This window comes from Nicotiana sylvestris, chromosome 2 (genome assembly GCF_000393655.2).
Source record: "Nicotiana sylvestris chromosome 2, ASM39365v2, whole genome shotgun sequence".
NCBI lineage: Eukaryota > Viridiplantae > Streptophyta > Magnoliopsida > Solanales > Solanaceae > Nicotiana > Nicotiana sylvestris.
In genome coordinates this window covers 52,493,114-52,513,132 of record NC_091058.1, presented here as the reverse complement: position 1 = coordinate 52,513,132, position 20,019 = coordinate 52,493,114, and the positions used below count along the sequence as shown (strand labels likewise).

The 20,019-nt window shown below is 36.8% G+C and overlaps 2 protein-coding genes across 4 annotated transcripts; one reads left to right on the top strand and one right to left on the bottom strand.

Moving 5' to 3' along the window:
* The first annotated feature begins 3,066 nt into the window (after nucleotides 1-3,066).
* Nucleotides 3,067-12,062, top strand: LOC104249918 (mannosyl-oligosaccharide 1,2-alpha-mannosidase MNS3). The gene is made up of 6 exons (XM_009806442.2): nucleotides 3,067-3,371; nucleotides 4,560-5,518; nucleotides 6,553-6,805; nucleotides 7,352-7,549; nucleotides 11,086-11,234; nucleotides 11,334-12,062. Exons 1-6 carry the CDS (start codon nucleotides 3,294-3,296, stop codon nucleotides 11,584-11,586), a joined length of 1,890 nt encoding a protein of 629 aa, XP_009804744.1. The 5' UTR covers nucleotides 3,067-3,293; the 3' UTR covers nucleotides 11,587-12,062.
* LOC104249919 (potassium channel KAT3-like) lies at nucleotides 11,947-15,689 on the bottom strand. 3 transcript variants are annotated; one of them, NM_001302571.1, is given in 12 exon segments: nucleotides 11,947-12,131; nucleotides 12,134-12,232; nucleotides 12,313-12,757; nucleotides 12,879-13,064; nucleotides 13,165-13,197; nucleotides 13,301-13,399; nucleotides 13,485-13,724; nucleotides 13,820-14,137; nucleotides 14,246-14,303; nucleotides 14,409-14,570; nucleotides 14,654-14,872; nucleotides 14,961-15,200. In NM_001302571.1, coding segments are annotated over 12 exon segments (2,043 nt in total). In that variant the 5' UTR covers nucleotides 15,140-15,200; the 3' UTR covers nucleotides 11,947-12,126.
* Between the last annotated feature and the right edge of the window lie 4,330 nt (nucleotides 15,690-20,019).

Sequence of the window (20,019 nt, the reverse complement as noted above, 5' to 3'; positions counted from 1 at the left end):
GAGAGAAAGAGAGTTCCAAAAGAAGTAGCTTTACTTTCTTTGAAGTTTAGCCGTTTAGGGTTTAGTTTAGACAATTTAAGATTTATTAGTTATTTATTAATAATATATTTAACTTAACTAATTAACGTTTTAAGACTTTGAATTTTGATCTTTTAATATGATGAGCTTAATAAACTTTAAGCTTGGGATACTCTTCTTGCTATTTTTAGTATCATATACTTTTTATATGTTATACTATATTTTATATAAATATTTTTACTAAGCCCACGGGCCGCCCAACCTAGCCTCGATCAAGCCTTACAGGCCACGGGCTTGCTCGGGCCGGGCTTAAAAGCCTCGTTTTAAAATGGACTTCAAAAATTCTAGTCCAACCCTGCTAAATTACGGGTTGGGTTGGGCTGGCCTAACGACTCTAATATCCAATAGGAATTTTTTCATTTCTATATACTATTTGAAACTTTATTATCCTTAATGTCCATATTTAGTTAATTACCTGTCATAAATAAGTTTTGTTTACGAAATATATACAATCCACCTTAAAAAGCTCTCAATTCATTATCTGTGCCTTCAATCAAGGGATTTACTAAATAGTTTTATTCAATTTGTACTTCGACTGTTGCAATTATGTCCTGCTACTCTAATTAAGGTGCATCAACCAAGTCACCATAAATACAAATTTTGCTACCTATTAATTACTATCTCACAATTACACTATTTCACCGTTTTTGCTGATATTTCACCTTATGGATCACGAAGAGAACGATGACTAATTTCCAGTATGAGTTTTATTGTTTTGTAATTTTATTACTTATTTAATTTTATATTTCATATGTATTTTGTGAATTATCATTTGTTTGTATTGTTTAATTGATTCTACCTGTTGTAATTATCCGTCCTCCCGGACATCCACAATAACGGTGATTTAAAGTGCGGTTCAAGTTGGTGGTCCTCCAATCACCAATGACCAAACTAGCACAGTTCTCAGGCCTATTGTGAATTGTAAAAATTGAAATGCTTTTAATGGGAGGAGAAATCTCACATAGAACAGTTACTCAAAATTTGGAGGAGAAAATAAGTGAATTGGAAGAAAACAGAAAAACAAAGTAACAAATTAGAGATAATATAAATTGGGAAATCACAATGAATTTGGGGGAATTTACTATATTGTTTAACTTTCATACAATATGTCTTTTGTATATTTTGTATCTGATTTATACATAGTAAAAATAAATTTCATACAACTAATTATATATTATATAATTTATCTACAACACATCTACAACTTTTCACACATTATTTCTACCCAGTTAAATACAACTACAATAACATACAATTTAAATATAAATTTTATACAAATTTTATACGATATATCTTTTGTATATTTTGTATCTGATTTATACATAGTAAAAATAAATTTCATACAACTAATTATATATTATACAACTTATCTACAACTTACCTACAATTTTCATACATTATTTTTACTCAGTTATATACAACTACAATATCATACAACTTAAATATAATTTTAATACAATGTTGTTCAACTTTCATACAATAGTTAAATAAATAAAAGAAGAATATATAAACAACAGAATACAATTTTTTCTACAATTTTACTATAATTTAGTAAATATAATGTATATCATGCCTTTTTTTCGAGTTTCAATATGAAATTCAGCCAAAACCAAGTCTAATCTTCACCAAAACCCATCAAAATTGAGATATAATCTCCAAACTATATTCCCAATTGTTTGCAACAACACTCAATCCAAACAAATAATGATTTTTGAAAATCCAAATTCGAATTCAAAGCTCCAAAGCTTTTTAATAGCTGCCAATGGTGGAATTGCTGCTCTCTTTTCTTTTGCTTTACCTTACTGGAATTAGGAATTGAGAGATAGAGATAGAGACATAGAGAAAATTCTCAATTCGTTGCAACAACATCCAATTCAAACAAATAATATTTTTTGAAAATCCAAATTCGAATTCAAAGCTTTTTAATGGTTGTCAATGGTGGAATCGTGGGTGGGTGCAAGATACGTGGAGGAGGGGGATGGGATATGGAGAGAGAAACGTGGGGGTAGTGGAAGATATGTTAGAATAATTTTAGGACACTAACATTATTATTAATTCCCTTAAAATGTACATAAATGATAATTGAGTATATAAAATATAACTATAGTAAAACTTGAATAGGAAGGGTAATATAGTTTCATATAGTGTATAGGAATGTAAAAATATTTATTCTTCAATATGAATTGGGACAAAATTTGAACGAACCCAAATTCTTGTATACTCTATGTGGCCGAAATTGTAGTTAAAGTCAAACTCAACTATTAGGCAAAGTCTAGATATTACAAATTTATCCAACGTTAATATATATTTTGAGCGAATAATTTAATTTTTGAAGGGTATAAAAGTTGATTAATATTTTAAGGATACTTTAGTCGTTCAACATTTAGCGTGCAATATTCGTGCTTTTATAATAATATAGATAGATATATAAATAGCTATAAATAGATAGATAATATGCGATTTTATATGTATAATACATAAATTATATATATATATATATATATATATATATATATATTAATTATTTTTAATTTAAACTATTGTGTGTACGGTTATTTATGTTATTTCTATTTTATCGGCCAGGTTTAAAAAGGAGACCCATTTGGCTTGGACTGCTACTCTACTAGTAGATGGCCTCAACTTTCAACACTAGATATAGAAGAGGGTGTGTACTACTCCTGTTAAGATTTGACTAATTTATCTTTTCTAGTATAATTTGTTAATATGTATACAAATAATTGGACAAATTTATTATTTATTTAATTGATATATATAAATTATATATTGATTGTATGATTATATATACATTATATATATATTAATTATTCATATATCATATATTATATATATCATAGACTATTTTAGTTTAAATGGTTAGATGAATGGTTATTTTAGTTAATTTTCTTATAATTTATTATTTAATTAATTTTGTAACTATTTTGGCCTTTTTCTGAAAGACCACCATTCAGAAGTCTTTCACAACGAATCAAAAGCACGAGTCTTCCATCTTTGTCCACCGCCGAATTCCCGCAACGACCCCCCCCCCCCCCGGCTTAATTCCCATCTGGGTGTTTATAATAGCATTCTCTATATACGCGCGCTGTAGTATAGTGGATAAATGTACACGCGTATGATTTGTAGTTTGAGTCTGCTTTAAGGCAGAGCATAATTGAGAATCTGGAGTTGTTTGTAATTTATTTTTTCTTGATCTAGAGATGTCGAATTCATTGCCTTACTCGGTGAAAGATGTGCATTATGATAACGCCAAGTTCCGCCAACGATCCGTATCTCAGGTCAGCTCAATCAAACTTTGTACCTTTGAATCCTGTTTCCATTTTCGAAATTATCTTGATTTCTCTGTTAAATGGATTAAAGGATCAATTTTTTAATTGAGTTTGGTAAGGTTTCTTCATAGGATATATTGGAAATGCCCTGATTAGTTTGAAGAGAGAAATAATTTGTTTTTTTTTGTTGTTCTTCTATTTTTTGTCTTATATGAACTAAAATTTGCTTACTATGACTGGTGCAATTGAATCCAAAGTTGATGCGGAAAGTAACAGCCAATCCGGTAAAAAGAGAAAAAAATTATATACCTCTAATACTGCAATTGGATATAAATAGAGGCAAGTCAAACATTTGTTCTTCTTGAACTTGATTTGATATATAACTAGCCTAAAGATTTTATTTAAATATTAAATTTCCTAATTTATGAAGAAGGCTCAAATAGGCTTTGACATTGAGCTGAGCATATCACTTGTACCACTTGAAGCATGTTTTTTCCCCTTTTTGTGCTTAGTTAATTATTAATACCATCTTTTTAGCTATCTTATTGAATCTCTAAGTGGAGCTTCAGATTAGTATATTTTTATGTTTTTTAACCGTCGTCAATCTCATTTTGAAAGTTTTCTTTTAGTTCCTCTTCTTGTGGGTTTGGGGGATGGGGATGGGGGGAAGGATTTAGCTTTTGGACCTTGGTATGCACTTCATTCCATGAAAGGGTGCTGCAACAGTGTTGTACTTGCACGAAACCGTCTTTCTGTTACATAACTTATTTATGTTGTGAATCTTAGTACGCGGACACCTTTAAAAGCATTATTACGTCTCAGCCTATAAAAACTACAGACCAAAAAAAATAGTAACTTTGGTTGAAGGCTGGTGATTACTATATTTTAATTGCCATTTCAACTAGTATAAGATTTGGACCTCATTGCCATGTGATAAATACACGATGTTATTGCTAACATATTTGAGTAGACTACGTTAAAAAGCAATTAATGCAGCTATAGATAAGACCTTTTTCGTCTTTTATTATCTCTGACCGTTTTCCTTGCAGTGTTGATGCACCTATAAGCTCTTCCTGGTAAATTTGCGATAGCTTCCAAGATCATTTTCACTCCTTGAAAAGAGTCTTTATATTTCTGCAGCAGAGTTATGTATTTTCTGTTGTACACTGAAATTTTATAGTTTCCTCATCTTTTCAGGTAATTTCTCAGGCTCTATTAACCAGTAACGGAAAACGTGATTATTTAAAATGTAGCACTGGGAAATTTCTTGTGTTACTGATGATTGGTGGTTTAGCATATATCATACTGGCTCATAAAAGTGATGTCCATCCTGTATCTGATGGTGTAGCAAAAAATGATGGATCTAAGGAAGGAGACAATATCATGACTCATGGAAGCGGCAACTTCAGGAGATTTTGGAGAAAACCACCTAGACTTCCACCTCGGTTATCTCCCGATGAAATAAGTAGTAGGAATAGATCTATTCAAGAGTCTACGAAAAGAGCTGAGCCTGAATGGATAGCAAGACAACAGAAGGTTAAAGAGGCATTTATCCATGCCTGGTCTGGCTACAAATCCTATGCCATGGGTTTTGATGAACTTATGCCCTTGAGCCATAGAGGGGTTGACGGTTTAGGAGGTTTGGGAGCTACAATTATCGATGCTTTAGACACGGCTATGATTATGGGAGCTGATGAGGTCGTATATGAAGCAGGCTCGTGGATTGAGAAACATCTTCCTGAGAAGATTGAAGGGAAAGGCCAAGTTAATCTCTTTGAAACTACAATACGAGTTCTAGGGGGTCTTTTGAGTGCTTATCACTTAAGTGGTGGGAATCAAGGGGGAATTCCAGGAGACAAGGGGCCTAAACCATCTATTTACCTGGAAAATGCTAGGAACTTGGCTGATCGTTTACTTACTGCTTTTACAACAAGTCCCTCCGATATTCCATACAGTGATGTTGTCCTGCGTGAAAAGTCTGCACATCCTGCTCCTGATGGTCTGAGTAGCACTGCTGAAGTTGCAACCCTACAGCTTGAATTCAATTATCTTAGTTATCTAACAGGTGATGCGAAGTATAGCATAGAAGCCATGAAGGTTCTACAACATATAAAGACTTTGCCAAAGGTGGAGGGACTGGTCCCTATATACATAAGGTAAGCAACTAAACTCCTATTTTCCTATTCCAGGACTTGTGTAGGCAGATGTTTGCCCAGCTAATATCTGAATAGTAATTATATCATGTGCTGCAATTATTCCAGTATCTTGAAATGTGTCTTCTTTACCTGTTATTATTGTTTTGGGAGCTAATGAGCTATACATATCTCAACTTCCAACAATGTAGGGCATTCAACGCAATGGTAACAGAGCCATATGATAAAAGCCTTTTCTATGTTGTCTGTTTCTTATTTTATTGTAAAGTATATATAGCTCTTCTGGCAAAATTAACTGTTAAAACCAAATTAGGATGAAAACAGTTTGCAGTTCACTCTATGTCTCTAGAATCAATGAACTTCTTTTAATTATTCTTTTCCCCTCCTATTCAACATGCAGGAAAACCATAACAGTTTTTCTATATCCAGTTGTATCTATATTGTTGGTTACTGTTTTATTTCCTGATTATACAATAAGATTTACTATTAAACTAAACTAATTAAACTAATTTGTTCCATTGCCAATTCCTTCTTCACTATCTATTATATTAGAAAGATGCAGTCATGTTTTCCAGAAATCTCACCACAACCCCTCCAAAAAAAAGAAGAAAAAAGAACATCTCTGCAATAGTTCAGTAGCTTTATTTGCATATATACACTCAAGATTCCCTAACATATGAAAGAGTAGCATTTAGTTGTGGTTAGGGTCTCTGAATGAGTCAATGTGCAAATATCTTGTTCACTTGCTTCAGACATGCTTCCACCACCACATCTTTTGTTCCTTGTTCTCAGCCACTTCCGTTGATATTTGTGCCATTTCTCAGCCACTTCCGTTGATATTTTTATTGGTCGTTGTTGTTGTTGTTGTTCTTTGCCACGAAAATATCTCTCAGCCAAAAGCTGCAATTTAACCGTGCAGAGTACAAGTCTAAGAATGAGTGGATTTTGGATTTTTTTCATTAGTGTTTACTGTTGGATTAGAAAATATAGAACTGTTATACCCATTGACTTTTCGTTTGTGCTTATGATGATGTCAGCCCTCAATCTGGAGACTTTAGTGGAGACAATATTAGACTTGGATCTCGTGGTGATAGCTACTATGAGTATCTTATTAAAGTGTGGCTTCAGCAGCGAGGAACTAACTGTTCATACTTGTACGATATGTATGTCGAAGCAATTAAAGGTGTCAGGCACCTTCTTGTTCGCAAATCTGTTCCAAACGGCTTGCTCTTTGTGGGAGAATTGCCTTATGGGAGAGAAGGTGGTTTCAGTCCAAAGATGGATCACCTGGTATGCCATTTCTGTTATTATTCTTTTCTAGCTGTGCTTCAGAAACCAAAGATGGAAACTTCGAAATGGGACTGACAAGGAAATCAGCTGCATGATGCCAAATTTATCTGCAGTAAAGAAAGAAAGAAAAAAGATCATCCCAACCTACATTTCAATACTCTCCTTAATATACTTAGCCAATTCTATATTTTAAATTTTGTATGTTCATAGAAGGTTTTCAAATTTATCAATCATTTTTCTCACTCAAGAGTTTAACGTACTAAAATCGCTGGCCATAAGTTTCATTTTTCTCTTCTGTTTGTGTTGATTTATGATGGATTACAAGTTGCAGACATTGAGATACCTTTACCTACCAACCTAGCTATATATTTTAGTAATGTGTTTTCTGTTAAAGTGTCTAATCTTGATTTAGAGGAAAACAGACTTTTCGTGCCTCTTTCTTTTTTTTATTCACAATGAAATTTACATTCCTAAATATATGAAAGCTTGATTTAAGATGTTGATGTCTGTTCTTATAAGTTTGATATCATTTGGCATCATCCTCAGGTGTGTTTCCTTCCTGGTGCCCTGGCCCTTGGCGCTACAAAGGGGTTCACAAAGGAAAGGGCTATGAAAGAGAACTTGCTCACTTTTGAAGATATGGAAAACCTAAAGCTTGCTGAAGATCTGGCTAAGACATGCGTGGAAATATACTCAGTAACCTCTACTGGCCTTGCTCCAGAAATAGCTTATTTCAATATTGAGGTGAGTTAAACATTTTTTATTTTTTTCATCACTTTTGGCAACTTTTATGTAAGGTGTTGCTTTCAGTTTTCCCTTGTCGATCTTCAAATTATTTTTTGAGTAGGGGGAGTATCACGACCCCAATTTTCCTCCATAGCATGTCGTGATGGCACCTAGTCTCTAAGACTAGGTAAGCCTAGCATACATGCAGTATTTAACTGAGTAATGATAAATCTTTCAAATTAACCAACAACTATCATAAAAAGGACTCCGCAACTCAACAGAACAAAACTCCCAAGATCCGGTGATACCAAGTCACAAGCTCTACTTGAGTATACTGAACATCCCTATACAACAATATCTAATAAAAGAAGAATGATATAGAACTAGATAGAGGGTGACTCTGAAGCCCGTAGACACCGGCATGTATACCTTGAAGTCTCCGATCCGAGCTTGACTCACTGGTGCCTAGGCTGGTATGAGGTACCTGGATCTGCATAAAAAGATGTGCAGAAACATAGTATGAGTAAACCACAATGGTATCCAGTAAATATTAAGCCTAACCTCGGTAGAGTAGTGACGATTCCAGGTCAAGACACCTGCTGGAATAAATAAGAAAAACTGAACATGTATATGACAATATGATAATGAAAAACGATGGAAATGATACAATGAAGAAATATAACAAGAATAGCTACACTGAACTAAGGGAATTAAGACACCACAGAAGAAAACACATAATAAGAATGCCAAGGAAGCAATGCAAACAAAACACAAGTGATGTAAATGAAAGGTATCAACAACAATAACTACCGAGGTACTGCCTCGTAGTCTCATTTCACAAATCAAATCACAATCTTTCCTTATATCACCGCGGGAGCCTTGCATTTAGTTTTAAAAATCATTTTTCCCGAAATAGCTACTCGCGTTTTAGCCTACCTTATCACACTGCGTGGCTTCAAGTAGTTCCCCTACTAGCAACACGCGTATCAAGCCCACCTTATCTCACTACATGCGTTTCAACCCCAATCCTTATACCACCGCATGCCTATCAATATCACAACATAACATAGATCGCACCTCAAGTGCCCAATACCACAATTGCCAAAGAAATTAACAATAATAGTATTTCCACAATAAATAGCTCATAGCTCAACTACAATATGTACAAGAGTCTCAACAATAGCAACCGATAGTGAATAACTCAAAAAGAATGATATTTCAACAGCTTTACAACTTTGCCTCGATGTGAATCACGGCCTTTATAACTTCAACTCCAAAATTCAACAATAAGATATTCCAAGAAATAACAACTTCAAGTAAAGGAACTCAACGGTTAAAGAATGAATATGGAATTGAGAGAGCAATTGCTTCAACTAAGCATGTAGAGGCAATTAGCAAGTGAAAGATAAGACAAGTATTAACAATGTCAAGTAAAGCATGTAAGATAGACTAATGACGATGAAATAACATGTTATGGCAACTCAATTACAGGCATGAAAGGAGTCTATATAGCTTGAACCGGTCAATTACTACATTTAACCCATGTACACACTCGTCACCTTGCGTACACAGCTTTCACATACCACAATTAGCACAAAACAACACCAATCCTAAGGGGTAATTCCCTCACACAAAGTTAGACAAGACACTTACCTCAAAACACGCAAACTCAATCCACTAGTAAGCCTTTCCTGCTTTTATCCAACTCTGAACGGCTCGAATCTAGCCAAAACAACTTCATGCCATAAATGAAAACCATATAAGCTATTCCGAACAATAAAGTGGCAATCTTAAAAGAGAAACAAAAAGCCAACTAAAAAAGTCAACCCCGGGCCGCGCCTCGGAACCCGACCAAACTTACAAAATCCAAACACCCATTCGATAACGAGTCTAACCATACAAAAATTACTCAAATCCAACCTCAAATCGCCTTTCAAATCCCCAAAATTTTGTCTATGAAGTTTCACAATTTCCCCCCAAATTTTCCAACTCAAATCACTAATTAAATGACAAAAATAAAGATGGATTCATGTATAATAACCAATTCCGATTTAGAATCACTTACTCCGATGATTTCCTTGAAAATCCCTCGAAAAATCGCCACAAACCGAGCTCTCTAGGTCCGAAAGATGAAAAATGAGATAAAACCCTCTTTTTGGAAATTTGACACTGCTGCCCAGTTATCCTCTTTTGCGATCGTGTAGAACAATTTTCCCCAGCTCATTAAACCTTCTTCGCGGTCGCGTGAAGCCAATCGCGAACACGATGACCAGCTTCCTCCACTTGCGTGATCGCGTCCCAGGCCACACGAACGTGAAGAACAATGCGTGCCTCAGCCCCAGCCTCACCTTCCTTATACGCGAATGCGTTCGACCACACACGTTCGCAATGCTTAAACTCAGCAACCTTCGCGATCACACCCCTGACTTCGCGAATGCGAAGAGAAAAATCTCAACAGTCCTTAAGGACTCTACGCGATCGCGGGGAACCTTCGCGAATGCGTAGAAGGAACCAGAACAAGAAACCAGCCGTCCTAATTCAAAAGCAAATAGTCCGAACTCGACCCGAAACACGCTCGGGGCCCCCGGGACCCCGTCCAAACTTACCAACAAATCCTAAATCATGATATGAACTCGCTCGAAGCCTCAAATCACATCAAACAACACTAAAACCACGAATCGCGCATCGATTCAAGTCTAAGGAACTTATGAATTTCTTACTTCAAAAACCAATGCCGAAACATACCAAACCAACTCCAATTGACCTCAAATTTTAACACAAGTCATAATTGACACAACAGACCTATTTTGATTTCCGGAACCGAAATCCGGACCTGATATCAATAAAGTCAACACCCGGTGAAACTTCTCAACCTTCCAAACCTTCAACTTTCTAACTTTAGCCAATTCAAGCCGAAACGATCTACGGACCTCCAAATCAACATCCGGACATGCTCCCAAGTCCAAAATCACCATACAGAGCTATTGGAACAGTCAAAACTCCATTCCGGAGCCGTCTACACAAAAGTCAAACTTCGGACAACTCTTTCAACTTAAGCCTCCAACTTACGGACTATGTGTCCCGTTTCACTCCGAAACTCGCCCGAAACCAAAATCAACTACCCTGACAAGTCACATAACCATATTATAACATATGGGAGGCAATAAATAGGGGAACAAGGCTAAAATACTCAAAACGACCGGCCAGGTCGTTACAGGGAGTTTGTGAAAATTTGAAAAATCTTGTTGCATACTCTAAACTTCTAATGTATGTTTAATGTCAATTATTTCTAGATGCAACACATATTTAGTGGTTTTAAAAGATGTAAGAATAACTTAATGCTAGTCCAATCAATCAAACAAATCTGGCAAACAATCAGAGTGAAATTGTGCCTATCACAACTTGAATGATCTATTCTCATCAACAGAGAGACGTAAGATAAATTGACGATAGTGTTCATATATCAAATCCGACTTGAGTATTCTCTATTGTGACATAATTGGAAAATTCTTGCATTCTAATGTTTTTTTTGTTATCTTGTTTTCTTCAAGCAGGGAAATTCTGAAGGTGGCCCTGATGGTGGAAACAAAAGTTCGAGATATTTGAATGACATAATCATAAAGCCTGCCGATCGTCACAATCTTTTGCGTCCTGAAACCGTTGAATCATTGTTTGTACTCTATCGTATTACTGGCGATTCAAAGTATGTTCCTTTTTTTCAGTTGATCTGTGAACTTAGATATATATTCACTTTATGGGTTTTTACAGATAAGTTTTGTTGATTTGGTGGACTCTTCTTTAGGTATCGTGAATGGGGGTGGCAAATTTTTGAGGCATTTGAGAAGTACACAAAGGTCGACTCTGGAGGTTACACTTCTCTTGATGATGTCACTATGCTTCCCCCGCGGAGAAGAGACAAGATGGAGACGTTTTTCTTGGGCGAAACACTCAAATACCTCTATTTGCTGTTTGGTAATAGCACCACAATCCCTTTGGATGAGTATGTATTCAACACAGAAGCTCATCCTATCCCAATAATTTCTAGAAGTCAATAGTACACTGCATGCAAGGAGAATTTTTTCAATATTGGCGGATGCAGATGACCCAAGAGAACATGTTTCAGCAAAGCTCAGATGGAGTTTAAATCGGCTCATTAGGTTGCAAGTGACCTCATGGAAGCTTATTCATAAATGTTAATTTAGATGGAGCTCGCTGAAATTTTCATCTGAAGCTTGTCAATTGATACATCTGGAACTTCTATCCAGAGCAAGACTTGAGGCAGGAAACTCCTGTTAAACATCTTGTTTGTATAGAGCACACGAGATAGTTGCAATTTTACTAGGTGTTAAAGTTGTATGTTATTCATGAAAAGAACTGGATATAGAGTGTAATCCTTCTGTAGTGAGTCGAAGATATTCTTGAAACTGATGTATTAGTTTGCAATTTTGATTTCTCCCTTTGGAGATACAAAGATTGATCATTTAGCCTAACATTTACAAAATGAGATCAATATACAATTGCTTTTATCCTCTGAGCATTCTCTAAATTTCTGATAATTTTCCTTTAGGATTATATTCAATGCTCAAGCATTCATGTTAAGGAAAAACAAATGGTCGCCATCTCTGATGACATCAATCTCATCTATTTCAGCATCCTCTGCATTTACAGCTCTCTTGAAATTGTAGCCTCCAAATCTTTGACCTGCAGTTGCACAAAATTGCAGGGTGAGAATAAAATTATAATTAGGTTCTTTAATTTACCTAATATGAAAGGTAATTTACCTGCTACTCTGAATAGCTCTTCTAGTGAATCAGGTACAATGATTAGCTTCCCAAACTGGTGATGCAATGATTCTTTCTTTTGCATGTGAATGGTGACTCTCTTATTGGTGGATTTTGTCACTTTAGAACCACTTGAATTGGTACTACAAGATTTAGAACAACAGGGGACCTCAGGGTTCAGTTGACAGCTCTTTGTTCCCTTCTCATCTGGTCCAATGAGCTCAACTTTCTGCTCATTTAGTTCTCTCTTGTTTTCAAGATTTAGTGACAAATTATTCATGCTTTTGTTTATTTCTTGTACATCATCTCCCTCTTGCTTCTTAACTCTAGCTTCCAAATTGTTGATATCTATGCTAGTCAGTGCTGTATCATGATGCCTTTTGATATCTGGCCCTCCATTTGTTTGGTGGTCCACATAACCAAAGCCTCCGAATCCCTGCAGATTCTGATGTTTTTTAAACAAAAAGAATTGTTTGTGAATGTCGTTTTTCCTAAGCAATAACAATAGTGGATTTACCAGGAAAAGTTGCGTGAGAAGAAAGTTGTGCATAATCTGGTAAACTTACCAGCAAAAGATTGTTCATAACTATCCGTTCATCTTCTGGATTTGCGCGGAGAATGTTCATCAACGCTGTTCTGCTTAGTCGTAGAATTTGAGAAATCTCAGTAGTTCGAACAGCAAATGGCTGTGGTCTCCCACATAAAACACCTATTTCTCCAAATAGATCTCCTGCAACAGCCTTTCCAATTGTCTGGTTTGGAAACAAGATTGAGGAGAGAGATAAGTTATATCCTAAAGTTGTGACTTTCTTGATGTTAAAAAAATGAATATATTAGTTATGTAATACTTACTTGCTCTAGCCCTTCAATTTGTGCTATCAGTTCCTGCAGCAATGATTTATAAAATACGATATAAGTACATGAAAAGCACAGTTTTTCTAAGGTTTCAAGTAACTATATATATACTCATTCTATAAAATTAACTTACCACTGCTCCTGAAACTATTATATACAGATCTGTTGGAGCCTCATTCTGCAAAATCACATCTTGCTTGGGAGGGAAGTATTCAGCTTCCATTTCAGGAACCTTAACGAAGAGAATTTAAGAACCACACTGTTAAAATGCAGATATCCGGAAATAGAACAAGAGAGAAGGAATGGGAGAAAATTACCAGTTGGAAAAGAAGGTTTGGCGAAACACCTTGGAACAAACGAACATTTTGAACTATAGGGAAAAACAGGTGATGTGCAATACTCGTTCGGATGGCTTTGGGAAGGCCATTGAGAGTTTCGTCTTGTTTCAATGCTTCAGTTCTGAACTTGAGACATATGTGGGATAAAACCTGATCTTGTACCCTTGGAGGCAACTGATTCCTTTTCGCAAATTCTTGAGCTGCTTTCACTGTATCCCTCTGAAAACAAACAAGAATTCTGATGTTTAATTTGATCTTAAGATGAATATAACCTGTAAGTAACACGCGGTTTGTGGAGAAAGAGAGAAGCATACGAAGTTTCTGGTGCGGCTGGTCCAATGAACAACAAGATTAGTCATGTTTCCAATGATGTAAGAAGTCAATCCCAAGTTGAATAACATGTAAAAAATGTCAAACAACATTTCCCTTGAGTTCTCAGCATGCAAATCCCCATAACCGGTTGTTGTCATAGTTACAATAGACCAATATAGTGAAGTTATATATCTATCGCCAACGCTTTCTTTCTTGAAATCAGGATTTACAGCACCAATCCATGTTTTTCTTGGATCAGGATATCTATCTGCAATCATATAGTTAAAGCATCCAGCACAGTGCACTGCAAACAATGTTACCTGAACTCAAACAACAACCAAATATATACTAGTGGTCAACATGCTATAATACATACAGAAATTTCATCTTTTTGGATTCAAGAATAAATTAAAGCATTGAAGACTTACTGATATGAGTTTTGTACATCGCGTCCAGAAGTAGTTAAACCGGATATCCTTCTCAAGTCTGAAGGAAAGCAAACCGGCTTATATGTGAGAATTGGTTCCAGCATTAAAGCATTTCATAATTCATTCATGTGTAGAAGAAACCAAAAACAGGTGGTGTTTGGACCTTGCAAATAGGGCACTGACTCGTCTGAGACGCCATAGTCTGAGCATGCTGAGCAACTTGAAGCCAACTCCACCGCTTTCTTTGTGATCCGTGAAGAGGAGGATCAATGATTGAAATGGTACAGTGGAGCATACATCAAATATGAACCAACTTGACAAGTACCTGTTATTATTTACATGTTACAACTATATATCTATTTTCTTGAAGTTGGACATGAATATACTGACTTAGAACAACATGTTTACCTTATTGCAATTTTCTTAGGTTCATCAACAAGGAGATAGGACTCTCGATGAAGATACGCGACGAAGAAGGTAAGGAAAATGTCAATAGCAAAGAAGCAGTTGACAATGTGGTCAATGATGAATAAAGCATCCTCTTCATTGTATGACAAGAATGCAAACTCAAATGGAGAAATCCAGGCTGAGTATATGACCAAAACAACCAGAAACATCTCCCAACACCTGAAATAACTCACCAAAAAACTCAATTACAATCATAAGCCTAATTAATTTTCTATGTAACAGGGGTGAGAGATTCATTAGTTATTACCTATACCGGGGATTGAAAGGCGAAACGATGAATTTTCGAAGCTTTGTAGCGTAGTTAATTCTAGCTCCAAGAGAAGGGAGAAGATCATTTGAGAAGAAACCATTACTGGTTTCTGTATTCATTTGGAACTCATCCACACAAAACCGTTGCAAACAGTTTTTAGCATAAGAAAAAGACATTATATTATTGCTTCTTTTTGGTTTGCCTGTGATATGGGAGGTGGGGTTTTAGACTTTCTTGGAAAGGCAAATGTATAATAAATAGAGAGACTGTTAAAAATAACAAGTCTTTTTGGTGGTAAACTCCCTAGTATAAGGAGCCTTTATATATATAGGTGAAGAAGCGGTTGGCACACACGGGTCAAGTCTTCTTTAATATGATTCTTTTAAAAAGTATTCAACTTTAAGAACGTGACTATGCTGCTTCTATCCTATGGTATCATTAAGGAAAGGAAAAGAAGAGAAATTTAGGAAGAAGTTAAAAAAATATAGTATAGTGTTTGTTGAGTTATATTTTAACAAAAAAAATGTAATGGAAATACAGACAAGTTTTGATTGATAAAACTGAGCCAATACGGCTGTTAAAGTGGCAGACATGAGTTAGCTTCATTATAATGCAGCAGCAGCAGCAGCAGAGAGAAGTTAATTTCTGAGATAATTAGGAGGGAGAGAAAGGAAAGGAAAATGGGGCTGGCCTGTAATGGTAATAATAATGGTGGTGGGAGCTCCACCATTTTTTAAGAATAAGCATTTCTTGAAAGGACAGATTTTTGAGTGAAAACCAGTTGGGTGTTTTCACTTCATTTTCTAGAATTGGACCAACAAATTTTAGTAGGATTCTGGGAGGGGACTATTTCGTGGAAAACACGTGGACCAATAAGAAGAAACTTTAGTTTTAACAAAAATCTCTTTTTTTTTTCGTTTCTCTCTCTCTCCTTCCTTTCCTTAAAACTTAAAAGACTCAATTTTTCTAACCTTAAGTTTGATAATGTTGCTATGAAAAAGAGAGGGAAAAAAAAGGATGCTAGTGTTATTTTTTGCAGTGCAATCAGAACCATATGTGCTGGAATAGATGCCCTCCATATATCCAGTTTCTCTGTCGTATCTCTTCATTATGTGTTGACCCTCTTTGTGATAAAGCAAAAGCGAATTTGAAGTTGAAAAAATGAGTATCTAAAGTTAAAATCGAAGGAAAAGAGTATTTTGAAGTTTAAAATTGTGTTTAGACGTGATTTTCTTGAAAAAAGTGATAAAATTCTCTATTTTAAGTGGAAGACAAATTAATGGACAAAATTGTAAAATGACCTCAAGTGATATCTTATTATTTGCATATTGAAAGTATTTCCACGACAATAACATGCTGTTTGTTGATATTGGCCCGACCATTGTCTTCTCCATATATTGCTTCAAAGTGATAGATGTTTGGAGTTCATTAAATCCCTTTTGTACACTTATTGTCACAGATCTTTTAATTTGACCAGATATATGTTAGTTACTTAGTAATTTTGTTTAGTTCTTCTTAGTAGAAGGCGAAATGATAGAGACAGGTGCAGAGGTGGTTCATATAAATAAATCACACGCACACATGCAAGAAATTTCTTAGAAAATGAAGTTTTATCTAGGTATAGTTTTTACTTTTTACTAGACACACGAAGGAGAGAGGACCCCAATTTGGTAGGCCTTAAGAGGAAATTTTATCCAGAAAATCACACTATTTGTGGTATGGATGAAGATCTTTTGCCGACTTTGCATTGTAGCAAAAATCAAACTCCATTTAATTGGGACATGTCACATGTGTGTTGTCTTTGGTGGATAGGAGAAAAAAGAGAAAACAAGACAATAATTTTCTTTTTCTTTTCTGTTTCTATAACATAAATCAGGACTCGGTATATACAGTGTTTGCGTGCGTGTATTTGACATGAAAAATGAGGCTTTTGTCGGTTCTGGAAATTAACTGGATGGTACAAATTATTTGATCATGATAACTTATCACAAAGAAGTAAGGAGATTTAGTAGAGCTGTAGAGGACCACGAAGATGGACTTCTATATGGTGTTCATTGACATAAAAAACAACTTACGATAAAGTCCCCAAGAGGTTCTATATATGGAGATGTTTAAATTTGTAAGTTTAGTTGTAACATATACTATGTTAAGCGGTACCTTCCGGAGATTCCTTGGAAGGGCAACATAAGACTAAGCAACCGATGTTGGTGTAGTTACTATCGGCCAACTAAGGTCCCCTCCATACACTAGACTAGATTGTCAGTGTCGTACTGAAAAATCAATTTCAAGAGCAATTGGGAGGACAAAAAAGAGAAATGAGAATGAAAGAAAGCTTGATTGTATTAATGTAGAAAAGCCACACGGTGTCGAGGGGGAGAGATACCAGTACAGAGAATTGCTTGCTTGCTAGAAAGTTTGATTGCTTGATCCCCCTAATAATACTTTTAAAAAAAACAAAGTTACAAGACTTGACCTAACTAAGCTAGAGGAACATAATAGAAGTACATAAAATAAAACTACTCTATATTTACAATGAAAAGGACTTAGTTTTCTACAAGGTAGAAACATGTCCGTTATCAGCAACTTTGACTTTGGCATCATGGTCTGCGCGTGCGGCGCTGTTGGCATCTGCCTGCGGCTGGGCGCTGGCGAGGGCTATCAGTGGGGCAATAGAGGCACATGCGCGCTTGTCACTTGAGGCAGCCAAGACCATGGGGCCGTCCATGTAGCTAGGCGTTGGGAGACTTGCTAGGATGCCATGGGGCTCGTCCAAGGGGTCATGGGGCATGGTTGGAAAGCCGCCCATGACATTCTCCCCCATCTGAGTTGGCGACGTCCTATGTGCCTTACTTGCAAGATAATCATCAATAAGGCTCTTGTAGGCTTTGAGGTTTGTTCCCATCTCCCAAGTATTCTCCTCTGCATCAAAACCCTGCCATTTCACCAGAAACTCTTGGTGATCTTTCCTTGAGGCGTGAATCACTCGAACTTCGAGAATAGCTTCAAAACGTCTTTTTTCAATTGAAATGGGGCTTCGAATACTGGATATTGTGAGTTGTCTCCGTGAAGGATCCTCCATGTCTTCTCGAAAAGGTTTCAAAAGACTGACATGGAAGACGAAATAGATTTTCCACCAGGCTAGGATATTCACCCAGTATGCAACATTCCCAATGCGTCTTTTAATGGACAAGGGTCCAACATATTTTGCAATAGGAGAGGGTCATGGACCCCTGCAAACAAGTACCGCTTTGGAATTTTAACCATCACTTTGTCTCCTACTTGGTATTCAACAAAGCGACGATTTTGATCAGTATGCCTCTTCGTCCGCTTTTGGGCTTTGACAAGATAGCTCTACATTATCTCTAAATTTCATTTCCATTCTTTTGAAAAGCTAGCAGCTCGAGGAGATTTTGACATGTTTGGTGCATTCACAGCGTGTGAGAGTAGCGGTTGCTGTCTGGTAATAATTTTAAAAGCGCTTTTGTTTGTACAAGAGCTCTTTTGTGAATTGAAACACAGTTGAGCAGCATCCAGAAGATTCACCCAATTCTTCTGCGATCTGGTTACAAAGTAGCGGAGATATTCCTCTAGCATGCCATTGAACTGCTCCGTCTGGCCATCAGATTGCCGGTGTAAACTTGAGTTGTGAATCAATTTTGACCCAAGGCACTTAAAGAGTTGGGTCTAAAAATTGCTAGTGAAGCGTGAGTCGCGATCACTAGCAATGTCTTTAGGCAGGCCCCAATATTTGACGACATGAGAGAAGAAGTGTCGAGCTATATCTTCTGTTGATATATATTGTGGGGCTACTATAAATGTAACATACTAGGAAAACCGATCCACCACAACCAAGATAGCTTTGAGATCTCCGACCTTGGGAAATCCGGTGATGAACCAGGGAAACACTTTCCCAAGGTCTCTTTGGGACAACTGGTGGTTCCAAGAGTCACACTTGTGTCAAGCGGTCTGACTTGTCCTTCTGGCATACTAGACAAGTCTTCATATCTTGAGTGATGTCATTAGCCATTTGATGCCAATAATATGTGCGACAAAGTAATGCCATGGTGCGTTCTTCACCGGGATGGCTGGCCCACAAAGTATCGTGGCATTCCGTCAGAAGAGTCCTTCGCAGATCTCCTCCTTTAGGAACATAGAATTGGTTTGCTTTCACTTTCAGGAAACCATCTTCCATGTAGAACTGGCGAGTCTTGCCCTATCCTACCAAATCAACCAAATATTATATAGTAGGATCCTTGATGAGTAGATCCTGTATCTGGTCTTTTATGGTGGTGGCTACTTTGCAGCCCTTAGGTGACGAGTAGGCACATCGATGCTAGATCAGCTCTCCGACTGAGCGCATAAACAGCGTGATTAGTATTCTCACTTTGGTACTCTAGGTTGAAGTGAAATTCTGCTAGGAGTTCCTGCCACCTGGCTTATCGACCATTCAGTTTCAGCTGGGTTATGAAATGGCTAACAGCTGTGTTATCTGTCTTGACCACGAACGGGGTTCCCAGCAGATAGTCCCTCCAAAGGCGTAAGCAATGCATGACATCCAATAATTCTTTCTCGTGGACGGCATAGCGCCGCCTATGCATCCTTTAGCTTCTGACTCTCGTACGCTAAAGGATGTCCTTCTTGTAGCAAGACTCCGCCAAGGGCATAGTCGGAGGCATCCATTTGTACATCGAACGGCTTGGCCAAATCAGGGAGGGCCAAGACTGGGCTACTAGACATAGCCACTTTTAATGCGTTGAACGCCTCCGCTTGCCTGGGTCCCCATCCTAAGGTGTGACCTTCTTTAGGAGTTTTGTCAATGGCATGCAATGAGCGAGTAATTTTTCACAAATCATCGACAGAAGTTGCATAGGCCAAGGAATGCCCTGAAGGCGTGGATATCCTTAGGCGGTGGCCAATCTATGATAGTCTAAATCTTTTGTTGGTCCATCTTGATCTGCCCTTCCTCGATGACATGTCCGAGGAAGTAAATCTATTTTTTAGCATAGGAGCACTTGGATAGCTTCTCATATAATCCCGCAATCGGGCTAGGACCTTC